Raw genomic sequence first — 26,506 nt, 5'->3', positions numbered from 1 at the left:
CTGGAAGGCGTTATCAATATAGCCAAAGTATTTCTGTTACACAGAGGCTACATTAGAGTCCATCTTGAGTTAATTGTTGTTTTTCACTACTCCCCTTTAAAAAAAATTCTAAAAATAGTTATTAACAGTCTTATGAGAAATTAATATATTTCATGGTGCTCCTCGATAAGAGGAAGTTCATAATACTTCCCTTTGGAGGCCTGGAGAGAGCAGAGGAAGATGTTGAGAAGTGCTGAAAGAAAGAAAGATAGGGAAACATTAGATTCAAGTACAAATTTCACTAATTTCCTATTTCCATCTCCCCTTCATTCCACCTTAAGTCATTTGTGACTGGGTAACTCTCTCCTTTTAGGAGGTGCAACAGCTCCTTTGCTTTTCTAAAAGGCTTTTCAACTCAAGATGAGCAATGCTGCTTCTTTGATGAGGCTTTCATATCTTGAGGCTGCTGTCTTTTGTTTTTCTTCCAGAGCAGGTCTCTAATGGTATTATTGAAATCTTCAAAGGGTTCCCTGGGCTACTAGAAAGTAGGAAATTAAAAACTTCCAGCCATTCACTAAACCAATCAGCTCGGAGAAGAATAATCTCCACTTGGTGCCCTTAAAAACAAATAGTGTAGCTTGTGGTTACAGGAATGGCAAAAGGTTGGAGGAAATTACACAGAGAGCCTGGAGAGTTAAGTGGCCCCTCTGGAGATCCTCTAATAAGAGGCAAAAATAATTGCTCACCTTGTTGAATTTTGCTGCATGCCAGGTACTATTCTAAGAGTTTTACATGTGTATGAGTTTTACTGAACAGTGTGAAGCTTGGACTGTGAATGAAATGCCGCTTTTGTTTTATATCATCCCATTAAGCTTTATTCACTGGAGTAATTGACCCCTGTCTTTGGATGGTGATTTGGCTCTAAAATTACAACTCCCAACTGCCTTCAGGTCAGAATGCAAGGGGAGGCCAGCTTCAACCTTTCACTGTTACCCTCTCCCCACACTCTGGTTGCTATTTGCTCCCCTCCAAGTAGAAGATGAAAGGGCAAAAGGATTACAGAGCAGGACAGTTCCTGTTTGGCTGCTGTATTTGCCTTCTCTGGATCTGGCCGAAGGGCAGAGCTGACACTGTCTTTCCGGGGTAGGCTCTCCAGAACCCTTGCTGGGACCCTGTCTTCATTCAGGTTCCTTCCACCACTGGTGCTAACCCTCTACCCTGGGGTTTCTTGCCTAGTCCCTCCTTGGTCTCCAGCATCTGGTAGTTTCCTGTCTGTCTCTTCCTCTGGATTCCCCTCGTCCCCATTCCTGGAGGACCCCATGCCTACTCCTTGTCCAGAAGACTTGACCGTGAGGCACTTCTGCCAAAATTTAGGTGCACCTGCCTGTCCCAATAATGATGCCTACTGTCCCTGACACAGAAACTGAGAGCTTGTTCCTTCCTGGCCTTCTACACACCCAGGGTTGTGGCCTCACTATTGTAGGTCTACCATTCATCCATATAGCTTTCTCCCTGTCTCCCAACTGCAGAGAACACGTTTCAAAAGTCTTTAATGGACCCTTAAAATCCACTCATTAGGCCTGGCCTTGGAAGGTGGCAGCCCGTGAGGGTGGGAAAGAGAAAGACTCACAGTAATGGACCAGTCCTCTCCAAAGAAATCTCTTCCCCAACCTTCTCACCACTCCCCTTCTCCTCTCCCTGTCTATTCTACATCCTGGATAGAAAGGTTCTGTAACTATTTCCTTTAGAGATCTGCATGTGTGGGGTGGGAGGAAGGGGGTCATTCTCATTTTAGGTCCTGATACCTATTATATTAGCATATCACATGACTGAAAACTGAGAAAAGGATTCTTATTCTAATACCGTAGTACACAGGTATTAATTCATTTGGTCCCCAGAACAATTCTATGAAATAAGGATTAACTTCTTGTACAGTTGAGGAGACTGAATTGCTGTGACATTTAGGAAATCACGCGAGGTTTACTCAGCAGGTAAAGGACGGAGCCCGAATTCAGATTTAGACAGTCTGATTAGAGGTAGTGCTCTCAAACAGTAGATTATAAACTGTTATCTACAAGTAGTATATACGTGAAAAATTAATGAACACTGAAGTTGCACTTGACAAAGGGAACAGATTGAGAAAATCACCGTGTGTTTTAAATAACTATGTTAGGCTTTTATTGACCTCACCAAATGGTGAGACTTGATGCAACAAAAATTCGAAATATAATCTTTGAAAAACTTAATTGAATTTGTATATAAATATGCTATAATATCTCTCACCTAAAAAATCCAAAATCTGATCACTTCAAAATCTCCAGCTATTACCCCAGGTTTCTGATCACCTCTTTAGTAAAGCACCTCAAAAGACTTTCCTAGATAATTGTGTACACTTCTGTTCTTATTCATGCATTCCAAACAGCTTCATAGCCACTAATCTACCAAAATGTCTCTTGAAGAGGTTACCCATGACTCAATCTTTTCTTAGGTCCCATTGAGCCTGCCAGCAAGTTTTGTGTAATTGATCATGCCCTCCTCTTGCAATACTTCCTTTTCTTAGCCCCCAGTGAGCTACACTCTGGATTTTCTTCCTACCTCACTGTCTACTCATCCACAATGTTCTCTGGTTCTTCATCTTCCTTTCTTTGATGCCACAGTCCCCTCATGTTTGGCTCCAACCCCCAACTTCCCTACTTGTTCCCTAGATGACCTCATACGGTCTTTAAATATAACCCATTCCTTAATGACTCTCAAGTTCTTATATCTGGCTTAGATCACTCCCTGAACTGAACTGCAGTATCCTGTTTTCAACTGTCCTCTAGACATCTGCACTTAGATATCTAGTAAGCAACCATAAAGTTAACATACCCAAATCCTATGGATTTACACAACCCCCAGGACCACCTCCTCCCACAGTCTTCCCCATTTTAATAATTGGCACTTCCATTCTTCCCGTTTCTCAACCTCCAGCATTGGACTTGTCTGTGACCCCTCTCATTCTCTCACATGCCATCACACCAGCAAATCATATAAGCCCTACCTTGAAAACATCTCAATCAGACCCCTTCTCAACAGCTTCAGCAATACCACCTTTGCTCTTTAAAAAAAAATAATGTTTGTTTATTTTTGGGAGAGAGACAGACAGACTGTGAGTGGAGGAGGAACAAAGAGAGAGAGAGAAACAGAGGGAGACACAGAATCGAAGGCAGGCTCTAGGCTCTGAGCTGTTAGCACAGAGCCTGGCCCAGGACTTGAACCCATGAACTGTGAGATCATGATCTGAGCTGAAGTCAGACACTTAACCAACTGAACGACCCAGGTGCACCTAGTCCAAACCACTCTTACTGCTTGCCAGTACTATTGTGATGTTTTCCTCCTGGCCTCCCAAGCTATTTTTCACATAGAAGTCAGAGAAGTACTTTTTAAAAAAATTTTATTTAAACCCAAGTTAGTTAACATATAGTGTAATAATAGTTTCAGGAGTAGAATTTAGTGATTCATCAGTTACATATAACACCCAGTGCTCATCCCAACAAGTGCCCTCCTCAATGCCCATCACCCATTTAGCCCAGCCCCCCACTCATCACCGCTTCAGCAACTCTCAGTTTGTTCTCTGTATTTAAGAGTCTCTTATGGTTTACCTCCCTCTCTCTTTTTATCTTATTTTTCCTTCCCAGCCCTTATGTTCATCTGTTGTGTTTCTTAAATTCCACATGTGAGTGAAGTCATATGATATTTGTCTTTCTCTGACTTACTTTGCTTAGCATAATACTCTCTAGTTCCATCCACATTGTTGCAAATGGCAAGATTTCATTCTTTCTGATCTCCGAGTAATATTTCATTATACACACACACACACACACACACACACACACACACACACACACATCTCCTTTATCCATTCATCAGTCAATGAACATTTGGGCTCTTTCCCTAATATGTTATTGTTGATAGTACTGCTATTAACATTGGGTGCATGTGCCCCTTCGAATCAGCATTTTTGTATCCTTTGGAAAAATACCTATTAGTGCAATTGCTGAGTCGTAGGGTAGCTCTATTTTTAATTTTTGGAGGAACCTCCATACTCTTCTCCAGAGGTGCTGTACCAGTCTGCATTCCCACCAACAGTGCAAAAGTGTCTCTCTTTCTACACACCCTTGCTAACATCTGTTGTTTCCTGAGTTGTTAATTTTAGCCACTCTGACAGGTGTGAGGTGGTATTTCATTGTGGTTTTGGTTTGTATTTCCCTGATGATGAGTGATGTTGAACATGTTTTCATGTGTCTGTTAGCCTTCTGGGTGTCTTCTTTGGAAAAATGTCTTGTTCAGGTCTTTTGGAGAGGGGTACTTTTTTTAATGTTTATTTATTTTTGAGAGAGAGAGAGAGACCGCATGCATGTGCATGAGTGAGGGAGGGGCAGAGAGAGAGGGAGATGGAGGATCCAAGCAGGCTCTATCAGTGCAGAGCCCGACGTGGGGCCTGAGCCCTACAACTCTGAGATCATGACCTGAGCCGAAATAGGACGCTTAACCGGCTGAGCCACTCAGGCGCCCTGGAAGGGGTACATTTAAATCAAGTCATGTCAACCTCTGCACAAAACCTTCCAACGCCTTCTTGTCTAACTCAGGAAAATTCCAAATCCATCCACACATGGTGTGGCTCCCTACTTCTTCTTCAACTTTATCTGCTTTCTAACTCCAACCCTATAACCAACATACTGCCCTAGCCATACTGGCATCCACATTGTTCCTTGAGCTTACAACCCTGCTTCTACCTAAAGCCTTTTACACTTGCAGCTTTCTCTGCCAGCTGAGCTCTGTACATGGAGCCACATAGCCAACTCCATCACTTAGCCTATATATCTTTTGATCTCATGGCTTCACCTGTATGTCATTTCAAAGGAAATGCATTCCCTTCCGATCTATCACCTTATTCTGCTTTCTCTTCCTTCATTGTACTTATTTTTACTTGATATATTAGATATCTCTGTATTTGTTTATTGTGTTGATATAAATTCTGTAGAAGTAGAACCTTTGTTTTTATCATTGCCGTCTTTTTCATCATGGTCTGAGAACTCAGAATAGCGTTTGACCCAATGTTAGGTGCTCAATAAACATTTGTTGATTTTAGGGGACACAAGGATGCCCTGTGAATACAAATGGTAGAATAAAACATCTTTAGAGCAGTTCAAAGGGAGGAGTTCTGGTCACTATTTTAAAATGTGAAAGCAAGGAGTGGGCCAACAATTTTATTAACAAGAGAAAAATTATTCAGATTACTCTGAGTCAGCTTGCTCTGTGGCTACCGTTAAAAATTAACACTCGAGCCATTTTATTTTAAGGAGCGTTATTCCTCCTAAGCGGCCCTCCCGGTTTTGAGAATGTTTTTAGTCAGGAGACAAAATGTGGAAATGAATCTGGGTTTAACTAATGTTTGTATAATTGCATGTATAATTGTAAAATTATTGGATAATCTTATTGTAAATAAGCTTCTTAACAAACATTATTAATTCCGTTTGAATACTGATTCATTTTAACAAGGTCTCAGCTTTTTATTTCTAGATTTGTTTAGTTCTCTTATTTACATATTATTGAATGTGTCTGTTTTTTTTTAATTAATTGCTAGATCAGTGTTTGCTGACTGATATTTCCATTTCTCTTGCTCCCAAGAAAAATATTTAGGAGTGCCCAGTAATGCCTTATTAAAATAATGTTACTTTACAAAAGTAATACCTTGACAGAACTTGGAGTTTGCGGAATGATGCAAGCTAAAATGTTTTTGCTTTACAAAATGTATTTGGTTCTCCTTCTCTTCTAAAGTCCATGTATCTCCTTTCAATAATCTGCTTTCCAGGAGGCTATGCAAGATTGATGGAGACATTAAATCCAAAAACTAAAAGAGAAAAAAAAAATGTAAATGTGAATTTTCAGTTGACTTTAGAGGAGATATATTGCTTAATAGAAACACGCAGGAAACAATGCTAGTGGGCAGTAAATCCCAGATTAATTACATATTTTCAATATGCTTTGGAGCCAATGCATATAACTGAACTTTTTTATAAAGCACTATAATTTTATGATTTTTAGCACTAGCCAGTAAATTTACAAGCATTAGTATTGCAATACGTGATTTTGCCCCTATTACCGAAAGCAAAATTACTGTGCTCTATTACAAGCCTATTAAATCTCTGTTCCCACATCTTTTATTTATTGATTTCTTAAAAATCTGTGCTTTGTGTTTTGTTGTACAATCAGCAATATAAATATACTTCAGTTGTTGAAAGATTTTAAACTGCTAAGTAACAAATCTATGAATTCACAATGATACTCTACATGATCTAGGAAATGTCATTTTAAGTGGTAATATCAATATGTGTTTTGATTCATTAGCAGAATACACAATGGCTATTTCTAGTATCTTCTCAGTCTGTTTAGCCAGTTTGTATTCTGATGCCTGGCCTGAAGCAATTCTATTTTTAGTTCTAGTGCAACAGTCTTAAATTACTTATTTTCTGTTTACTAAAGTCATCCCGTTTGTTACCATGGAAACTATGACAAGTGCTCTAGCTAACTATTTTATTAAATGAATTGAAGACACAGCTGAAGACTGTGAAGGTGCAGCACGTCATTCTTAAAACACATTTGTCAACATCTGTAAAACCATGGCCATATTTACAGAAAATATAAAATTAATTGTAAATAAGTTCTCCTACATTTCAAATCTGGGAGACTACTGACATATAAATATCTGAATCATAACTAACACATAGGCATCCCCAACTTACAAAGAGTCTGTGTTCTGAGAGTGTTTTTGAAAATCAGTTCCTTGGAAATTAGAACATGTTTGCCAATAGAAACAATTTCATAAACAATAATTAGATCTCCAGGCCCACCCTCAAAATCTCTTCCACCTGTGATGTCTCAATCGATAGCAGTGTTAGCAATAGCCTTTGTTCTCGGCTCTGGCGGTAGGAGCCATGTTGCAGGGATGAGGATGAGAAGAAAGGAAAGGGTTTTATCATACTTATTTTGTTTTTGATTGCTCATGCATAGGACACCATTTTGGAATACGAGCATCCACTGGGCTTCATGGATGTTGATGTTCCAACTACATTCTCCTGTTACTTGCCAATGCCCCTGACCTCAGACTCTTGGTGTCTCACTTTCTCACATCTCCCTCTGAAACCAGATCCCTCTTGCTCCCAACCTGCTTCTGCCCCTACACTAAATTATCATTCTCAAGATTCAAGATGGTCCCAGCCAGTTGTTACAAAACAAACAAACAAACAAACAAGTCAAAAAAAATTCTATTACCTGATTGAGAACTCTTCCTGAAGCTTTGTATTTAAAAAATACAATACTTTTGAACCCAAACAAATCCCTAACCTGAGGTTTCCATCACCATGACTAAAAAAAGAAATATGCAGAGGGTAAAGATGTGAGCAAGCTGCTTGAAGAAAATACTTGGTTCTAGAAGTCAGGTTCAAGAAGTCAGTCAGAAGTCAACTAATTTAAAAGAAATCAACTTCTTGACAGTGTTCTCTAAATCTTGGATCTTGGATTTTCTGTTTGAGGATGAGTGGCAGTGGTTAATTGTAAATTGATTCATCCCTTTGCTCATCTCATGTTCAGAAGATTCTAATAAAAGGTGAATTAGCCCCAGTGCTTTAAAAAGAATATCATATTTTTGGTTGAAGGAATCAAATTAGTACAATAAAATATACAAAATTTTGATCTCATTTTCTAACAGATTACAAGCCAAACCATTATAATTTGGGCATTGTGAATTTTGCAGAAAAAAAGAAAAGAATTATCAAAACATAGTTAAGACACAGTCAATAACTTACTATTTTATATCCTGGCAATTAAAAGAGAAAAAAGGAATAATTTGCTTAACACTAAAATCAAGATGTCATAATAGGAGTTGTCTTCATTATTTACACAGCTGTTTTATATAGTTTCAGAATTAATCAAAATGTATGAGAAGGCTAAGAGTTTTTCTAAAAAGTTAAAGAATATACTTTTTGTTCCTTATATTATTATAGTGGTGTGTATGAGAACAAATGGGATTTGATATTCTATTTTTCCATAATGTAGCACCTGAATTTGCCTGTAAAGTCTATGGCAAAATTTGTGGATTTTTATGTAGATATATGTGAAATGAAATATGAAATAAAAGTCTAATTATTTTGTTAAATTTCAGTGATCATTTACAATAGAAAATTCTAAGGGGTTATTAGAATTTTAATATTACTAACACTTCAAAATGAAGGCATACTTTTGACCTAACATTCATTTTTCATCTCCTTAGGGTCCACTTTCATTTGTAACACTCACATAATTCCAGTGAAAAACCAAGAGGGCGTGGCTATGATGTTCATCATTAATTTTGAATATGTGACAGATGAGGAAAACGCTGGCTCCCCAGAGAGGGTAAACCCAATATTACCAGTCAAAACTGTAAACCGTAAGTAAAAGGCAACATGCACGTAATGCTGTTGATATTCTGCTACTGTAGTAATTTTAATACATTCTTCATTTTGAGTCAGTTCTCAAAATATGTTTGCATTTTAGCTAAAATAAATTTATATTAAACAAAGTCATAGCTACTGTTACTCTTTGGTGCCTTATAGAATTGATCAATAGCTTTCAAAGCCATTTGACTTGGTTATACCATTGTTAATTCAGCTAGTCCCCTAGTGATGGTTGTTTCTACGTTTTGATCATTACAAATAATGCCAGAATGAGTTGCGAACATGCATGTATATTTTTGGAAAATTATCTTCAGGGTAAGAGTCTATAAGTGGGATTCCTAGGCCAAAGGGTAAATGCATAGGTAATTTTTTAAGAGACAACTAAACTCCCCTTCCTATGGTTTGAACCACTTTATACTACCACCAGCAATTTATTAGATCTTTTCTCTAAAGCCATGCTAACAGAGGGAGTCAGTCTTCTCGATATTTATCATTACGATAGGTGAGAAGTAGTACCTCAATTAGTTTTTGTTTACATTTCTCTTATTACGAATGAGGTTCATATATTTAAGCACTATAGATATTTCTTTTTCTGCCAGCTGTCCATTTCCTATATACATTTTTTGTCTTTTTCTTTCAAATTGTAAAATAAGTGGCAAATCTCTTCCCCAGCAAATATTTTTTTAACTTTTCCTAATTTGTGTCATGCAATGGTTTTGTTGCTGTTGTTTGTTTGTTTGTTTGTTTGTAATGTAGCTAAATTAATGAAACTTTTCCTTTGCTGATTCTGAATTTTTGAGCCATTTTTAGAAAAGTTTTCACCATCCCAAGGTTGTAAAAAAATCTTTTTCTAGAACTTGTATGTTCTTTTTTTTAGTATCTCTGATATATTTTGTTTTTCGTGGTTTATAGTGCAAGATATAAATTTAATTTATCATTTTAGCAATGGCTCTCCAGTTGTTTCAACATCAGTTATTAGAAAGTCTATCTTTTCAGCAATGATTTGAGATGCCACCTTTATCACACACTAAACTTCCTTTATCTGCTTGAGTATATTTCTGGACTTTGTATTCGGTTTTGTTGGCTTATTTATCATTCAGAATCATATTGTTTTAAATATACAGTTGATCTCTGATATGACATGCTTCCCTTGAATTTAATTTTCAGGAGTTTGGGGTTATTTCTTGCTAAAAATTTTATATGAACTTTAATTTCTTTAATGTTTATTTATTTTTGAGAGAGACAGAGACAGAACACAAGAGGGTTAGGGACAGAGAGAGAGGGAGACACAAAATCCAAAGCGGGCTCCAGGCTCCGAGTTGTCAGCACAGAGCCCACGTGGGGCTCGAACTCAAGAGCTGTGAGATCATGACCTGAGCCGAAGTCTGACGCTCAGCCAACTGAGCCACCCAGGCGCCCCATTTTTAAAAAAAAATTTTTTTCAATATGAACTTTAGAAGCAACTTGTTCAGATATGGAAAAAATTCTTTGGGTTTTTAATTGGATTCTCATTACTTTTATAAATTAATTTGAGGAATGTTAACATCTTTATGATGTTGAGTCATTTTATACAAGAATATTATATGTATTTTCATCTTTAAGTCTAATTTTTGTGTCTTTCAGAAGTGTTTAAAATTTTTTCTTACACTGTAGTTTGCTACTTGGCATTTAACTTTTTGTTATTGCTGTTATTATAAATAGGATCTTCTCTTTCATTATATCTTCTGATTATTTCTGAGGCTAATGATTTTTTTTTCTTAGAATGTTAGTTTTACATCCTACTATCTTAGTGAATTTTCTTAGTTTGCAGTGATTTTTACATTGACTCTTATGAATGTTTCAAGTGTCTATCATATCAAATAGAGACTGTTTTACATTTTCTTTTCCAATTCTTATATATCTAATAGTTTTCTCTTGTTTAATTGTGCTAGCTATTACTTCCAACATATTATGAAAAAGTCATTGATGGTAAACATCATACCTTGTTCCTGATTTTTGTGTAAATGCCAAGTGTTTTTATTCATTCAAATGACAGTATTTGGTTTGAGTTGTGTTTTATACTTGCAGAGTTTTTCATTAACTTATATTTATTAAGAATGGGTGTTGAAATTTGTAAATTTCCTTTTCAGCATCTGTTGAAATGAGTGTGCTATTCTTTTTCTTTATTTTTACAGTAAATTTTATTAATGGAGTTACTAACATCGAACTATTCGTGCATCTCTGAATGGAGTCACTATTGACCATGATGTATTTATTTTGTACTATGCAGTTGGCCTCTCTTTATCTAAAATTAATTTAAGATCTTTACATTAGTATTCTTTAGGGAGACTGACCTGAAATTTGTGTGTATGTCTATGTGCACTTTCATCAGGTATTGGTACCAATCTACAATTCCTTCAGAAAATAATCTGGAGATTATTTTCTATGTTCTGTGCTACAGAACCATCAAATAATTTGGAGATTATCTGAACTTTCAAAGTTAAGTATGATTTCCTTGTGAAATCCTCTAGGTCTGATACTACTTTATGGAGCAGCTTTTTGACAAATTTCCTTTTTTTTTTTTCTCCAGAGATTGGATTATTCCAGTAATCCATCTCAACTAGTATCAGTTTTACTAAATGTTATTTCTCAAGAATTTTATGTAGATTTAAAAAATTTATTTTAATACAATTATGCAAAGTTGTCTTTTATTACTTTTCAAAGATTTCTTCAGTTTTATTTTCTTGTTTATATATTTAAACCATCTTCTAGTCTTTCTTTGTTTTAGTTGTGCTTTTTTTATACGTTGTGGAGTGAAATTTTCTTTTGTTTCTTATAAGAAAAAAATAATACTTGTCTTTTAATTTTTAATTATAATAGGTACTTATATTTACTGATATAACTTTTTTCTTAGTACTAATATAGTCTATGTTAAATATACTCTCTTTTTGGGGCGCCTGGGTGGCTCAGTCGGTTAAGCGGACGACTTCGGCCCGGGTCATGATCTCGCGGTCCGTGAGTTCGAGCCCCGTGTCAGGCTCTGTGCTGACAGCTCAGAGCCTGGAGCCTGCTTCAGATTCTGTGTCTCCCTCTCTCTCTGCCCCTCCCCTGTTCATGCTCTGTCTCTCTCTGTCTCAAAAATAAATAAACGTTAAAAAAATTTTTTTATATTAAAAAATATATACTCTCTTTTTAAATGTTTATTTATGTATTTATTTTGAGAGAGAGAGAGAGCGAGAGTGCATGTGAGAGGGGGAGGGGCAGAGAGAAAGAGAGAATCCCAAGCCAACTCCCTGCTGTCAACGCAGAGCCCACTGTGGGCCTCAAACTCTTGAACTGTGAGATATGACTGGAGCCAAAATCAAGAGTCAGTAGCTTAACCAACTGAGCCACCCAGGCACCACTTAAATATATTCTCTTGAGACATTTCATTATGTTATGTTTTCTTTGTTTTTTTTTTTAAACTCCAATGTGTGGTTTTGGTTTGTTTTATCTTGTTTTTGCTTTTGTTTTTATATTTGAGAATATTTGTATTTTTAATTTTATGTAATGTCCTTAATCTCTCCTCCTTTCCCTCAGACACTGTATTTTGATTCCTTACTATGAGCAAGAATAAAATTAGCCTGTAACTCTTTTCCTTCCCTTTCCTCCATGTAATTTTAGTTAATAATATTATCTGTTCGAATTCTTATCTTTGCACTCCTAAGAATGGGCTTCTACCATTCAGTTTGTCAATTTAAATTATATTATTTTATTCCCAACTTTTACCAACAAGGTACTCAGTGAACTTTTTCTACGTTTTCTTCTCCTCTCATTTTGTTTTGTTGCAGTATTTCTAGCTGGTCAGAGGCCATAATGTTTACATACTTCTCACATTTTTTTTTAATTTTTTTAAATTTTTTTTTAACGTTTATTTATTTTTCAGACAGAGAGGGGCAGAGCATGATCAGGGGAGAGGCAGAGAGAGAGAAAGAGACACAGAATCTGAAACAGGCTCCAGGCTCCGAGCTTCGGCACAGAGCCCCACGCGGGGCTCCAACTCACAGACCATGAGATCATGACCTGAGCCGAAGTCGGACGCTTAACCAACCGAGCCACCCAGCTGCCCCCTCACTTTTTTTTTTTTTTTTTGGCTTTAAATTTCTAGTGAAATATATTCAGTGCTCACCACTAGTCTTCCTCCCCCCGCCCCCCACCAAGAAGCAGTGTTTTTCCAAAGCTGCTAATTGAGGTCTTGTGCACTTTTCAAGTTACTTTTTATCGTCTATCTAGTAACCAGTCTTCTGACCATTCAGGTCACAGACCTGCTCTCAGTATTTCTTACACAGTGCGGAGTCCTTCTCCTTATCTGTGGGTTAACCGTATTTGATATGTGTTTTCCGTCACCCCAAGGAGACCTTTGTACTCCCCTTTTCTTCACTAAGCTTCTGCTGAACTCCATTGCAGTGTGCTTTCTGGAACCAATTCTGCCGCTCTTACGAATTTATTTGCCTGCTTATATGTAAATTAAAGTGTGTAATGTCTCTGTCTCTAATTACTCTTTAGGCATAGTTTATGGATACTTTTACTTGTCTCATTGGTCTCTACTGTGTTTAGGAAGATCCGTGAGGACATCGAAATTTAGGGATCTGTTATTGTCTGTAGGGAGCTAGGCCTTGCCAAAAAACTTTAATATTTTAAAAAAGAAATTGTTATTCTATACATAAATTCAGACAGCAAGCTATAACTAAAATAAAAAACACAGTTTCAAAAGCCTATATTGTAAACCTAAGTATAATACGAAATCAAATCTATACCAGCTGAGACGTTTTGATAGTATCAGGTACTTCCTTAGGTATGTCCAGATGCTAGTACAGTGTTATATTAAAGAAATAATGGGAGAAATATATTAATGTAAAATGATTCCAATATACTAAATATCTTACTCTGAACAATATCACACTCGGGGGGGAAACTTTTTATCAAAATCACCTATGTGTTAGTCTCCCTGGTGACATATTTAAAAACAAAATTGAGGTACTTTAAAAAAATATTGTAATACCAAAGTCTTGTTCCTTTAAGTTGATGACCATTTTTATTTCTTTATATCTCCCACTAATCAATTCAGTCATTACTGAATGATTCCTGAGAGTATACTTTAGGTAATGTCAGCCTGTATTTTGGTCATGAATGTCAATAAAATCTGTTGTTTTGGGGATGTCTGATGTTTTTCTTCATTGTCATCACAAATTCTTCATTTTTCCCATAGAACAGTTATCTTGCATGGTCCATTAATTTGAATGGAAGTGAAAAAGGGAGTGGTGTATCAGCAGCATAGCAAAAAAGGGGATTTTTTTAAAAATAAACTATTCATGGGATGCCTAGGTGGCTCAGTCGGTTGAGCGTCCGACTTCAGCTCAGGTCATGATCTCACAGCTCGTGGGTTTGAGCCCCGCATTGGGCTCTGTTCTGACAGCTCGGAGCCTGGAGCCTGCTTCAGATTCTGTGTCTCCCTGTCTCTTTGCCCCTAACCCACTCGCATTCTGTCTCTGTGTCTCTTAAAAATAAATAAACATTAAAAAATTTTTAAAAATAAATAAAGTATTCATTTCAAACTGAAATACAAATGGAGAATTGAAACTTGGATTCCTTGAATGGAAGATAATCTATATGGTAGCCTCTCAGGATGTAATACATAATCTATACAATTTTACACTGTAATTAAAATAGCATCTCATGTATAAGCCATAGCAAATTCAGTAGAGGTTGGTTTTTAGTTTGTGAATATGAGTGGTTTCCCTACACTGCAGCTCATATACAGAGTCATTGGAGAAAGTATAAATATGCAGATAAAATTGTTTCCAGAGCATTATCAAGGCCCATTGTTTACAACCAGTATATTGGCTTTGATTATACTCTTCTGTCATGTTATGCTGAGGAATTTCCTTTACTTGATGTTAATTTTTGAAGAGTTGATAAATCAAGCAGAAAATTTAAAGAGAGACAAATTGAACTTGGTAGTTTCTGATACTATCCAGTTTCTACTTTGTATTATTTCTGATCTGGGGGAAAATCCTGCCAATTTTTTTTCTTAAAGTATAATTTTCCTATATGTAAAATACTGATATTGGCTACTTCAAACATTGTTGTTCCAGTGGTGACCACCAAAACAAACAAAAAAAGAAAGAAAAGAAAATCAAATTTTGATACACTTCTTTTTGAAGAAACATATTAACCTTCAAAATGCCTAATTTCTTACCTAAATAAGAAGTATGTGCCCACAACTATATGGTCAACTAATCTTCAAACCCCAGGAAAGAATATCCAATGGAGAAAATACAGTATCTTCAACAAATGATGCTGGGAAAACTAGACAGCAACATGCAGAAGAATGGAACTGGATGTTCTTATGCCATACACAAAAATAAATTCAAAGTGGATGGAAGACATAAATGTGAGACAGATATTATCAGAATTCTAGAGGAGAACACAGGCAGCAACCTCTTTGACCTCAGTTGGACCAACTTCTTACTAGACAAGCCGCTGAAAGCAAGGGAAACAAAAGCAAACATGAACTATTGGGACTTCTTCAAGATAAAAACCTTCAGCACAGCAAAAGAAACAATCAACAAAACTAAAAGACAGCCTATGGAATGGGAGAAGATGTTTGCAAGCTACATATCTGATAAAGGGTTGGTATACAAAATCTATAAAGAACTTGTAAGACTCAATACCCAAAATGAATAACCCAGTAAAGAAATTGACAGAAGACATGAATAGACACTTTTCCAAAGAAGACATCCAGAAGGCTAATAGACACATAAAAAGATGCTCAACATCATTCATCATCAGGGAAATACAAATCAAAACCACAAGGAGTTACCACCTCACACCTGTCAGAGTGGCTAAAATTAACAACACAAGAAGCAACAGGTGTTGGTGAGGGTACAAAGAAAGGGGAACCCTCTTGCACTGTTGGTGGGAATGAAAACTGGAGTGCAGCCACTCCAGACAGTATGGAGGTTCCTCAAGAAACTGAAAATAGAACTACCCTACTATCTAGCAATTGCACTATTAGGTATTCACCCAAAGGATACAAAAATATAGATTCAAAGGGGTACATGCACCTCAATGTTTACAGCAACATTATCAACAGTAGCCAAACTATGAAGAGAGCCCAAATGTACATGGACTGATGAATGGATAAAGAAGACGTGGTACATCTTATATATATATATATATAAGATTATATATATATGATTATATATATATGATTATATATATATGATTATATATATATGATTATATATATATATGATTATATATATATGATTATATATATATATATATATATATATATATATATATATATATAATGGAATATTACTCGGCCATCAAAAAATGAAATCTTGCTATTCGCAATGACATGGATGGAGCTAGAATGTATTATGCTAAATGAAATAAGTCAATCAAAGAAAGACAAATACCATATGATTTCACTCATATGTGGAATTTAAGAAACAAAACAGAAGAACCTATTGGAAGGAGAGGGAGAAAGAAGAGAGGCAAACAAACCACAAGAGACTCTTAATGATATAGAACAAACTGAAGGTTGATGAAGGGATGTGGATGGGAGATGGGCTAGATGGGTGATAGATATTGAGGAGGGCACTTGTTGGGTTGAGCACTAGGTATGGTATGTAAGTGATGAATCACTGAATTCTACTCCTGAAACCAATAATGCACTATATGTTAACTAACTAAATTTAATTTTTCATGTTTAATTATGTTTTTAATATTTAGTTTTTTATTTTGAGAGGAGAGAGAGAGAGGGAGAGAGAATGAGCAGGGGAGGGGCAGAGAGAGAGGGAGAGAGAGAATTCCAAGCAGGCTCCATGCTGACCGTGGAGCCCAACACAGGGCTCTCTCATGACTGTGAGATCATGACCCGAGCCAAAATCAAGAGTTGGATGCTAAACTGACTGAGCCACCCAGGCGCCCCAAACAACTAAAATTTAAATAAATAAAAAAAGAAGCACTTAAGTGTGTGGGTGGGAGTGTATGCCCCTGAGTGTTGAGACTTAAATGAGAGTAATACAGAAAAAGCTACTGTTTGTTTAAGAAGATGTGGGTTTCTATAAATTTAACTGCCTCTCTTCAAGTGACGACAAAATAAAGGAAAACCTGTGAAGTGACAACACAAGAAATGCAAGTGAGAAGAATGAAGTCTTAAATAGAGAAGCAATAGGAAAGAAGGTAAATGCACAATAGAAAAGATGTATCATAAAAAGGGACTATGATCAATAAGACTGAGAAAATTCTGGAAACCTAGAGACTTGTTTTGCATCAGATGAAGTTGTGAATCATTTCTCAATTCAAATGCCTAATTTCTGGGTAAGGAACCCTATCCAACTAAAGTGAGCAGCTTTCTATGGGAAAAACTAATTTTTCACAGGTTAAAGGTATAGAACCAGCCACAGATAAATGACTTATTTACCCTGGAATGGAGCAAGTACAGGAGAGAGTACTATACTGAAAAGTCTACCAAACTGATAAACACTGCATCATTGAGTCAATTAGTTGCCACATAAAAAGTATAAATTCCAAATAAAATATGCAACTAAGTCTTTTCTCATTGATGGTTTCTGGAAAAGCTATAAAATCTGAAGAATGGAAATGATACCAAATGGAAGAGAAGATTGTACTTTTCCTACCAACTAAAAGGGGGCCACATCTAAAGGAACTAATGGAATGGGGAAAATGTGTTCTTTTTTTCTGTTCTAATATCTGTTCCTGTGAAATATTTGCATGATGTAGAGGATATCCAAATTATGTGTTTTTGGTAACACTATTAATTTCAAAGTTAATAGTCATCAAATTTAAGAGACTTTCACTTTATTATTTTAACTGAAATATATCAACATTTCATTTTAAATTACTTACAAGTATATTTGAGCTTTATATGTTGAGTTCTATTTTATAGCAGGAGTCTAGGATCACCAGTCTGACTCACAAATGCACATACACACACACACACACACACACACACACACACACACTTTAATTTGTTAAAAAATTTTCAAGGGAGTTAGGGCAACCCGAATTAAACAAAAAAGTCTTGATTAACATTATACATCCAAACAGAGAACAGATGCATTCTATGTTTTTATCTTATTTTAAAACCAAAGATTCACTTTGAGCCACTATGAAAATTGATCTTAAGCTCATATCCCCAAGTAAACTTTAACTAATAACATTTTCACTCCTTTTATCAATTTAAAATAGTTTCTGTTTAAATTTAAATCTATTTAATTTACTCTTACCATCACTATCACAAATCTCTGAAGTGTTCTCATTTTACTAAACTTTAAATATTTCCCAACAAGAAAACAGGCCCACATTGTTTCATTTACTTGCAGAAAAATGATGAACTTTGTCATTTTTAATTTAAAAATGATTATACTGCAAGTCAAAACTGTACATGAGATCTTAATTTTTTTTTCAGATCTTTGAACTTTTTCCTTTGGCAAGTATTTTAAACTTTCATCTGGCTTCTAGTCACTCTTAACCTTAAATCACTCATTTGTCCCCACAAATAAACTCACTTCCCACACCTCAGAGCAAGGGGAAGGGTGCAGGCAGGAACTCCTTTAACAAGCCCACTCTCAACAAAAATGTCCCAATAATGTTAACTGAGGCTTAGATTCCACTTGCAACCCATTCTCTCTTCCGTTCCTTCAAAACCTGTCCTCACCAATCCCACCCGCCGCTCCCAATATTTTCACTGGCTCTTTCCCTTTGGCTCGCACTCATGCTGCTGAAAATAGCCTGTACTTCAACAGACACATTGATTATATCTCATAATATTTTCTCAAACTTTTAATTAGTTAAGTTTGTTGTCAACATTTAAAAACTGGAATATGACATCTAAAATGAAGATCTCTGGCTTATTTTGGAAAAACACAAGTATCTGACTACGTGTTTGCAATAGGCTGAAACAGAATACTGGCCACACCTTTTGATGGGGCCTGCATTCTCCAGTTTGCGATAGTCCTCAGCTGTCTTTATTGTTTGTTTCTATCTGGCTTTCTTCATTTATGTTGTCTCTTCCAAGCTTTCAGACTTCCCATACTTCCTCATTTGCTTGTCTTATTTCCTTCATTTCTCTGCTCACTGTAATTGAACTCTCTATGTTGTGCTATCTATGTTACCCTCTAGGTTGAATGTACCTTATTAAATCTGATTCTCTTCTCTCTGTTGTTTTATGTTCCATGACACCATACTCCTTTGTTTCTTTTGATCTCTGTGGCAGCCAATTTCATACCATTTTCTTATTCATCTTACTCTACTCATAAATGCTGTTTATCTCCCAATAGCTACTCTTAGTATTCTTCTCCTTAGTCATCTTCTCTATATACCCTGGATGGGCAAACTTATCCATGACCTACAGAGTAAAGACTCCCTCACAAATCAGTATCTCCAGCCCATACCTTTCTCTGGACTTTCCTTACCACTTAGAACGTCATGTATCCAACTGTCCACTGGGCATCTCCTTTGGAAGACTTTTAAATTTCTATAGATTTAGCATTTCAAGTTAAGACTTGTCTTTCCATCTCCAGTTACCATCCATCCATTCCATCAAAAACTCTTGCTCTTCATACATCCCAAACAGTGTCATCCAAGCCACCACAGCTGGAAACATGGGGATTATGCTAATCTTTAATCATCTCTTCTCCCAACGAAAGTGATCAAATTCAGTCAAGTGCACCTTGTGGCTATCTCTTGTACAGCCCACGTAATTGCCTAGTAGGCCCACAACACATCTTTCTTGGGCTGATGCAGGGTCTCATAACTGGTATCCTTGCTTTCAGCCTCTCTTCTTCAGGATCACATGTCACACTACTTTACATCAAATTATAATACCCATCTTTTTATATCCTTTAAATGGTTCTTTGTTACTAACAATATAAAACTCCAAAGTCCTGTGTATTATACAAAACACCTGTGGTTTGATCTGTGATACTTCTTTAGCTTTATGTCCTATCCCTTCACCCCATCACATCCCATATTTCAGTGGTGGTTCCTTGAAACATGCTTTATACCACCTTGTTTGTACAACATGGTAGCCCCTCTATTTGAATGCCTTCATCCCTCTAGGGTGCTTGCTCCAAAGAACTCTTCATCTGTCCAGGGTTCCTAACTCACCCAGAAAAATGTACCTGTTCCTGCCTCTGTGACATCATGCCTGCCTTTACTACAACATTGGTCATATTCATTTGCCTACTGGACAAGTAGCATAAAGGACTGAAAAAGACCATGAATAAAAATAGAGAAGGGTAAGGTCTGTAGAAAACTGGAAAACACCTTCCTTATTTAAACTGGCCAAGAACCCTTCACCTCTAGTACATAGCAGGGATGTTATTTTCCTTTCCATGCATCCCTAACCTCTTGCAAATAGTAAGTATCGAATACATATTTGTAAAATTAAAAAAAAATGAATAGGTTATTTTTATTGAGTAATTTAAGGTGTTTTTTTTTTTTTAATTTTCCTACTGAATGGGCATTAGTCAATGATTCCCCAAGGGTAAGTCCATCAGCATCACCCTGCAACACGTTTGAAATGCAAATTCTTGGGCCTTACATCAGAACAACTGACTCAGAGACACAGAAATTTGGCAGTTTATGTTTTAACAAACCTTCAGGTCATTCTGATACCCACTAAAATCTGAAAACTACTGGGCTATGTTAATTAATGTTTACATAAAACTATAAAGATAAATTTTAAGTGAAACTAAATGTAAAAGTATAATAAAGTTAAGTTTTTATAGTCTCTTATTCTTACAGTTCTTTGCAAAAGTGAACTTTTTAATCTAATTTAATCTTATTCAGGTATGACAAAGGAGATTCCATTATCTTTGAAATGATTAAAACCATACTGTCTGAACCAAAGGAGAATTTCTACTTTTGTGCTTATTAAAAGAAAAGTTTGAATTACTCTAAAAGCTTTGACAACAGCTTAGTCCATACACACAAAATGCAGCTGGTAATTTAAGCAATTATCTAACTAATTTAAACCACTAAAAATGTATTTGTATGCTTTGGACTCAATATTCTGAATAATTGACACATAAAATATATATTTGCCTGAATAGCTACATTACTCCCTCAAATTTGCATATCAGTTTTCAGACCTCAAGTTAAAGAACAAAGAAATTTTCTATATACTGGTTTCTAAAAGGGTATTCGCAGTGTTTTTACTATTCTCCATTGGAGCTAAAAGTTATTCTTTAATTCAAAGATGAAGAGCTGTAGTAGTAATATAGAGTTTCCCCCTCAGTGAGCATTACTATGGAAACAATCTATTATTCAGATGAATTTAATTAAAGGTTTTACAACGTAACTAATATTTACTATTATCATGGGTTTGCAAGTTTCCTCTTTTCAAAGATTAAATTTGATATAAAAAAGGAACTATGACATGGTTGCTAAAAGAAGTCCAGGAAAATTTCCGTCACAGGCTGCAATCAACTTTATATTACATTTCCCCTCTAGGATTTGGGCAAAAGACATATTTCTGACATCAGGAAAATTGCTGGTAGTTGAAAAAAATTATGTTTTATCTCTTTATTAATAATGAATGCTAATGACCGTCTAAATCGACATATCCATGCCAGAAACTCCTCGTGTGCATATCATTTGGAAAATTTTGTTACCTAGCAACATCCAAATCAGGGACAGTTTCTGGTCATACTGCCTTTGGGTAGCTGGTGTCTGTACCATTTGTGTTTGGAATACTCCATCAAGAGAGTCCCTGTCAATGTGATGACTATATGGTGATCCCAGGTCAATTTAGGTTAAGTGTCATTACATTCACACAGTTTGAATGGCTTCTCTAATGGCATTTGGAAAAGGAAGAAATCTATTAGAGAGAAATAAAATAACAGTATTAATAAGACACACGTTGATTTATTATTTATCACATAGAAACCTTACTAGGTACATATACTACCGATGTGTTTGCTTTCATTTCCAATCCCTCTTCACTGAGATATTTTAACCTTGGGTGGCTAAAAGCAGTCCACCACCTTGTCCCGTTTTCTGCCTTATATCCCGTATCCCAAACCTGTCTTTTCTGCCTCTTGGCTTTCATGATGACCTGGCCAGGTTGGAAGCAGTATGTCTCAGACATCATCAGCATTTGTGAACCTGTTCCAGAAGTTCTTGCTGCTGCTGCAGCTCCCGTAATGGCTCTCGCTGCTACTGCGGCACTAACTTCCCCCACCTCCACACGTGTGCCATGCGCTACTGGGTCAGGACTTGCCTTGCTTCAAGATTCCAATTTGGTCTCACACTTACTGCCTCATTGTACGTTGCTGCTTTTTCTTGGTATCTCTCACCCTAGGAGTTAGTTTTTCAAGGCGTTACTGACCATCTCTGTTCCCTTAAAGGGTCCTACATTTAGCTTCAGCTTTACTAGATCCATGGGCCCCCTGGTAATCTTTTGTTGTCACTAGTATCAGGACTTCATTGGCTGCACTGCCCCATTTGTCACCCGCTAATCAGGTCAGCGCTGAGTTCATACTGAGTGATCCTTTTCCCCAGTCTAACTGCCACCTACTGCCTTCTTTGACAATATTATGGGTTGTTCTAGCAGCCTATGGGCAACATCATATATTCATTACACACTTGGGAGTAGGAAAGATTCATCTCCTTGCAGGGTGCCTCGATGGAAATTTCTGCCTAAAAAGACAAGGCAGATAAGTCAATTATCTTGCCTGTTTCTCCCATCAGATTCAGTCTGTTGCTCTCTCTGACTCAGAGATTAAAGTCATGTCTCTGCACATCTGGAACTATTTGGCTGGAGAAAACCTCACGGTGATTTTAAGGCTTCCAATTTAAGTGTCAGGTTGTGACTACCGTGATTTTAGAGAGGTACATCAACAGTACTTCACAAATCCTTATGGCGTGATAATAGCTGATAGTAGGCTTCATTCAGATTATAGTTTTTTTCAGACCCAAATCTGGCTTTCGTTCTTGCTCTGTGCTGTGGGCACGGTGCTACTCAGCCAGACACCTTCCTCAGGCCTGGGACAGCCTTGCAGCTGGGAATATTGGCTGCTGAGTGTGCACAGCTCTGCTCCTCACTGACAACTGTGGTCCAAGGCAGGGAAGTGCCTTGTGCAGGTTATGGACCTTCTCATGGGGTAGCTGTAGCAGGTGACTGGCTGATGCTGGGAGACAAAGACCAATGCCCTGACTTGAATGGGGCATCAGTCTGCAGGGCTGTTCTAGATCCGGAGCTCCCCGGAGGGCTGGCTGAAGCTTCCTTTGCATTTGCATGAGAGTTTAACCCAATCCTGTCTTAATCCCTTTTCTCAGGCATATCTCCTGAGAACACTCCTCATAAAGACCTTTGGTACAAGACGTGTCTCAGGGATCCAACCTCCCGCTACCTATACTCCTTCGTGAGAGGAAAACATCTCTGTTCATCATCTTCACGACATCCCCCATTTCCCACCCCCACCAAGCATGTCCCTTCCTTACCCTACTATATTCTCTAGTTTCCATGGCTGCTTGAACTAAAGTTTCTCTCTACTTTTTAGTCCATAATTCAACTAAGCAGAACCAAGCCAGAGTAAGTTGTTTCTGATAAAATAAGTATATTAAATATATTTAATACATATTTAATATAGAGAGAATACATATTTAATATATATTCAAGAGGAGAGGGAACATGAAGCAGGTTCCATGCTCAGCACAGAGCCCAAGGTGGGGCTCAACCCCATGACCCTGGGATCAGGAGCAGAAATCAAGAGTCACCAGCTCAACTGACTGAGCCCCCCAGGCACCCCTGGTAAAATTATTAGGTAATCAAAGTTCTAAGAGTTTGCAGCAATGAAGAGAAGCTGAACCCAGGAAATGACTGGGAATTGGCAATTGTGAGGAAATTCAATGATTAGCAGTATGCGGAGGACTTTTTGGAAATATTTGCTTTTCTGCGAGAAATGTTATTTCTAATATTCCCAGATTCATTCCTAAATTAGAAAAACTCTTTCCTTCCAAATGCTAGTAGATAAGAACCAACTTCCATTACCACAGGAGATAGGGCAGAAATGTAGCTGTGATCATTATAAATTTGTGGGAACTATGAATAGCATAAATATATAAACAAAGAAACTCAGAACGAAAAGGAATATTAAGAGTCAACTAATCCCAGGCAATCCTAGGGGAGGTTAGTTAGAAGAAGGGTTTTGGTTGAGGGAAGGGAACTTTGTTATTCATTTTCAGAGGTCATAAATAAAATTGTGTGTTTGCATTTATCTACATTTATTTAGAGGAGAATTATGATTCTCATTAAATACTCAGGTGGATATTTATGGCCCAAGAAACCACCAAATCTTGGGTAAAACTGGAATTAAGTAAAATAAGTTGCTGTTTTATTCTGACTTTACCCTGATTTCCTGTTTGGCCTTGAGCCAAGTGTTTAACATCTTTGCATATATCGATTGGAGTCATAATTCCAGGCTTTTTTAAAGAGAAAAATAATTGATTAACTGTGTACCTACTTGGGTGAGAAGTTAAAAGCTCTCAGTTAAATATGACACAGGATACATGAAGATGAAGCTTCCAAAATTACATTTAACAGCTTCATAAAAGTGACATGTTCTGAGAAAGACCTTGTAGCAGTCATTCATTCATGCATGTTAGATACTTCTTAGATGAAAATGGTATATTTAAACGAAATCAGGTTTGTGTAAGCAGTTTATTAATTATTGGGAGAATGTGTAAAAAATGTGTAAAAACTCCTAATCTGTCGTTCTTATTTCAGATCTATAAAACATTTAATAGATGAAAGGCCACATAGTACCTATTTTAGTTGTCCAGTTAGAAAGCAGATATGGTAAAATATGGAGACTTAACTTATAAGGGTATTTTTCAGTGTTAAGAACCATGACAGGATTATACTCATCCATGCTTTATATTTCATGCCTAAAAGTGCTAGCATTGAGCAAAATTTTCAATGTGTATTCTTTCCGGATGAACTGCGGTTAGACAACTAAATCTGTAATGCAATATAACATGGTCATATTAACCTAGTGATGCAGAAAAGACCATCTGTACCACCTTGGATATGACTAAACTGTAGGAGCAAGCTAAATGCCTTGTGTGGCCATTAATTTAAGAAACACAGTGAATGGTTTTTAAAGGAGGAGGGTAATGTAACTGATGAAAAATGAATAAAAGTATGCATTGACCTTCAGTGCATTGTAATAAGCTTGCAGAATTGATTTGTAAACTGCTTTATAAGTCAATTCCATGAGCATTAAAAACTAATCAAGTGACTTTGATGCAGTTCACTGATTTTTAACTTGGCAATTTACTTGAGCATATAAGAGTTGTTGGTAAAATTATGTAGGAATGCTTGCAAAACAGTTACTCTGGTATACTGTTATTTAATCTTATTTGCATAGATTGATTACTCTCACCTACAATTTATTAATCCAGAACTTAAAGTGGACCATATTTGGATTTTGTCTGTGCATTGTGTCATGTTTTTTTGTTTTTTGTTTTTTTTTTACCAGAAAGATAAATTATATTACAGTTGTATTTAACACTATTAACTGCTAGCCCACAAATGAAAGCTTACAATAATAAAGTAGCCTACTTGGGGCGCCTGGGTGGCTCAGTCGGTTAAGCATCCGACTTCGGCTCAGGTCATGAGCTCATAGTTCTTGAGTTCGAGCCCTGTGTCGGGCTCTGTGCTGACACCTCGGAGCCTGGAGACTGCTTCGGATTCTGTGTCTTCCTCTCTCTCTGACCCTCCCCAACTAATGCTCTATCTCTCTCAACAATAAATAAACATTTAAAAAAATAATAAAGTAGCCTACTTAATTCTAAAATTTTCTGTAATTAATTGTTTACATAAAATGAAGAATTTGAAAACACTTCTGTCTTATGTTCTAAAATCAGAATGGTAGCAATTAGTAACCTCTGAATAAGGTAAAATTAAGAAACAGAGTTGCAATCGGGTATAAAGGGCAAGGTATAGAGTTCATCATTTCCATGAGCTACTGAGTTCCACTCAATCAATCATTTTTGGTAAACATGGGTCAATACAATTCCAGAAGGCTAAGATTATCCAATTAAGTTGGCCAGAATAATTAAGTATCTTAGTTTTCCACATTCAGAATTGAAGCACATTGTCAGTTTAAGATCTGTTTATAGATGATAGAAATTCATTTACCATGCTCAGGCATTCTGTCAGAGGTAGGATTTGGTAAGCAAAATAGACAGGGTCCCTGCCCTCATGAGGCCTACAGTCCACTGGAAAAGAGAAATGTTAATCAGAGAAGAAGGGCTAGAATTGGACAGATGGATCATGAGATTGGATTTGCTATGGAATTTTGAGGTGTCTTTTTAAGACTTCTAAGTGAAGATGTCAATGAGGCCAATCGATATGCAGGTTTGGAACTAACAGAAAAGGTCTGGCCTGGAGATGTAGTTATGAATCATTGGATTAAATAAATATGGAATGGAAACTATGTGTATAGGTAAGACATTTACTGGAAGAGTAGTTAAGAGTAATTATTTAAATAAAATACAGAAAAATCCATGAGTTTTGGAAGTGTTCTTCCATGTTTTAAAACCATCCTATGACTGAGGGAAAGTTCATAATAAATGTATTAAAAATAATGGTGCCCATGACACTTAAAGAATATAAGGTAGATAATATCGTAGCCCAAATACTCCAAATGATTGACTAGAAGAGCAATGTGTAATTGTCAAGCCATCAGGCGATTTGAACATAGACCACTGCACTAGCAATGGAGATTAGAAACTCTGTGTTTTCTCATAGACAATACTTAGACAAGCTTTGAATTACACAATATTGTTTGGAGGCTATGTCTTATCTCTTCATTCTTTAGAAGTAAAAGTTTTACCTCATCAGTTTTTTAAAAGTTTATAAGGAATGCATGCATGCTTGATGTAACAAACAATAAAAATATATACAGAAGAATTCAATACATTACCTTCTGCTTCCAAACCCACTTAGCCAGTCAACATTACGGGTCTGATGTGTGTTCTTCCACATC

The 26,506-nt window shown here is 36.6% G+C and overlaps 1 protein-coding gene and 1 long non-coding RNA gene across 6 annotated transcripts in view; one reads left to right on the top strand and one right to left on the bottom strand.

Annotated features, from left to right (window-relative positions):
- Positions 1-22,102, bottom strand: part of LOC128314042 (uncharacterized) — a 31,325-nt gene extending 9,223 nt beyond the window's left edge. The window contains exons 1-2 of the long non-coding RNA XR_008295388.1: positions 21,125-22,102; positions 5,713-5,872 (exon numbers count right to left, since the gene is read on the bottom strand). This is a non-coding gene — a long non-coding RNA (uncharacterized LOC128314042). The remainder of the gene's footprint in view (positions 1-5,712; positions 5,873-21,124) is intronic.
- KCNH7 (potassium voltage-gated channel subfamily H member 7) overlaps positions 1-26,506 on the top strand; it is a 638,553-nt gene that overhangs the window by 471,630 nt on the left and 140,417 nt on the right. For all 5 annotated transcript variants that reach the window (XM_053215167.1, XM_027055624.2, XM_053215165.1 and 2 more), the window contains exon 3: positions 8,291-8,446. In XM_053215167.1, the coding sequence (XP_053071142.1) occupies positions 8,291-8,446 (156 nt within the window). The remainder of the gene's footprint in view (positions 1-8,290; positions 8,447-26,506) is intronic.

Source organism: Acinonyx jubatus, chromosome C1 (genome assembly GCF_027475565.1).
Source record: "Acinonyx jubatus isolate Ajub_Pintada_27869175 chromosome C1, VMU_Ajub_asm_v1.0, whole genome shotgun sequence".
NCBI lineage: Eukaryota > Metazoa > Chordata > Mammalia > Carnivora > Felidae > Acinonyx > Acinonyx jubatus.
This window is presented reverse-complemented; position numbering and strand designations above follow the sequence as displayed.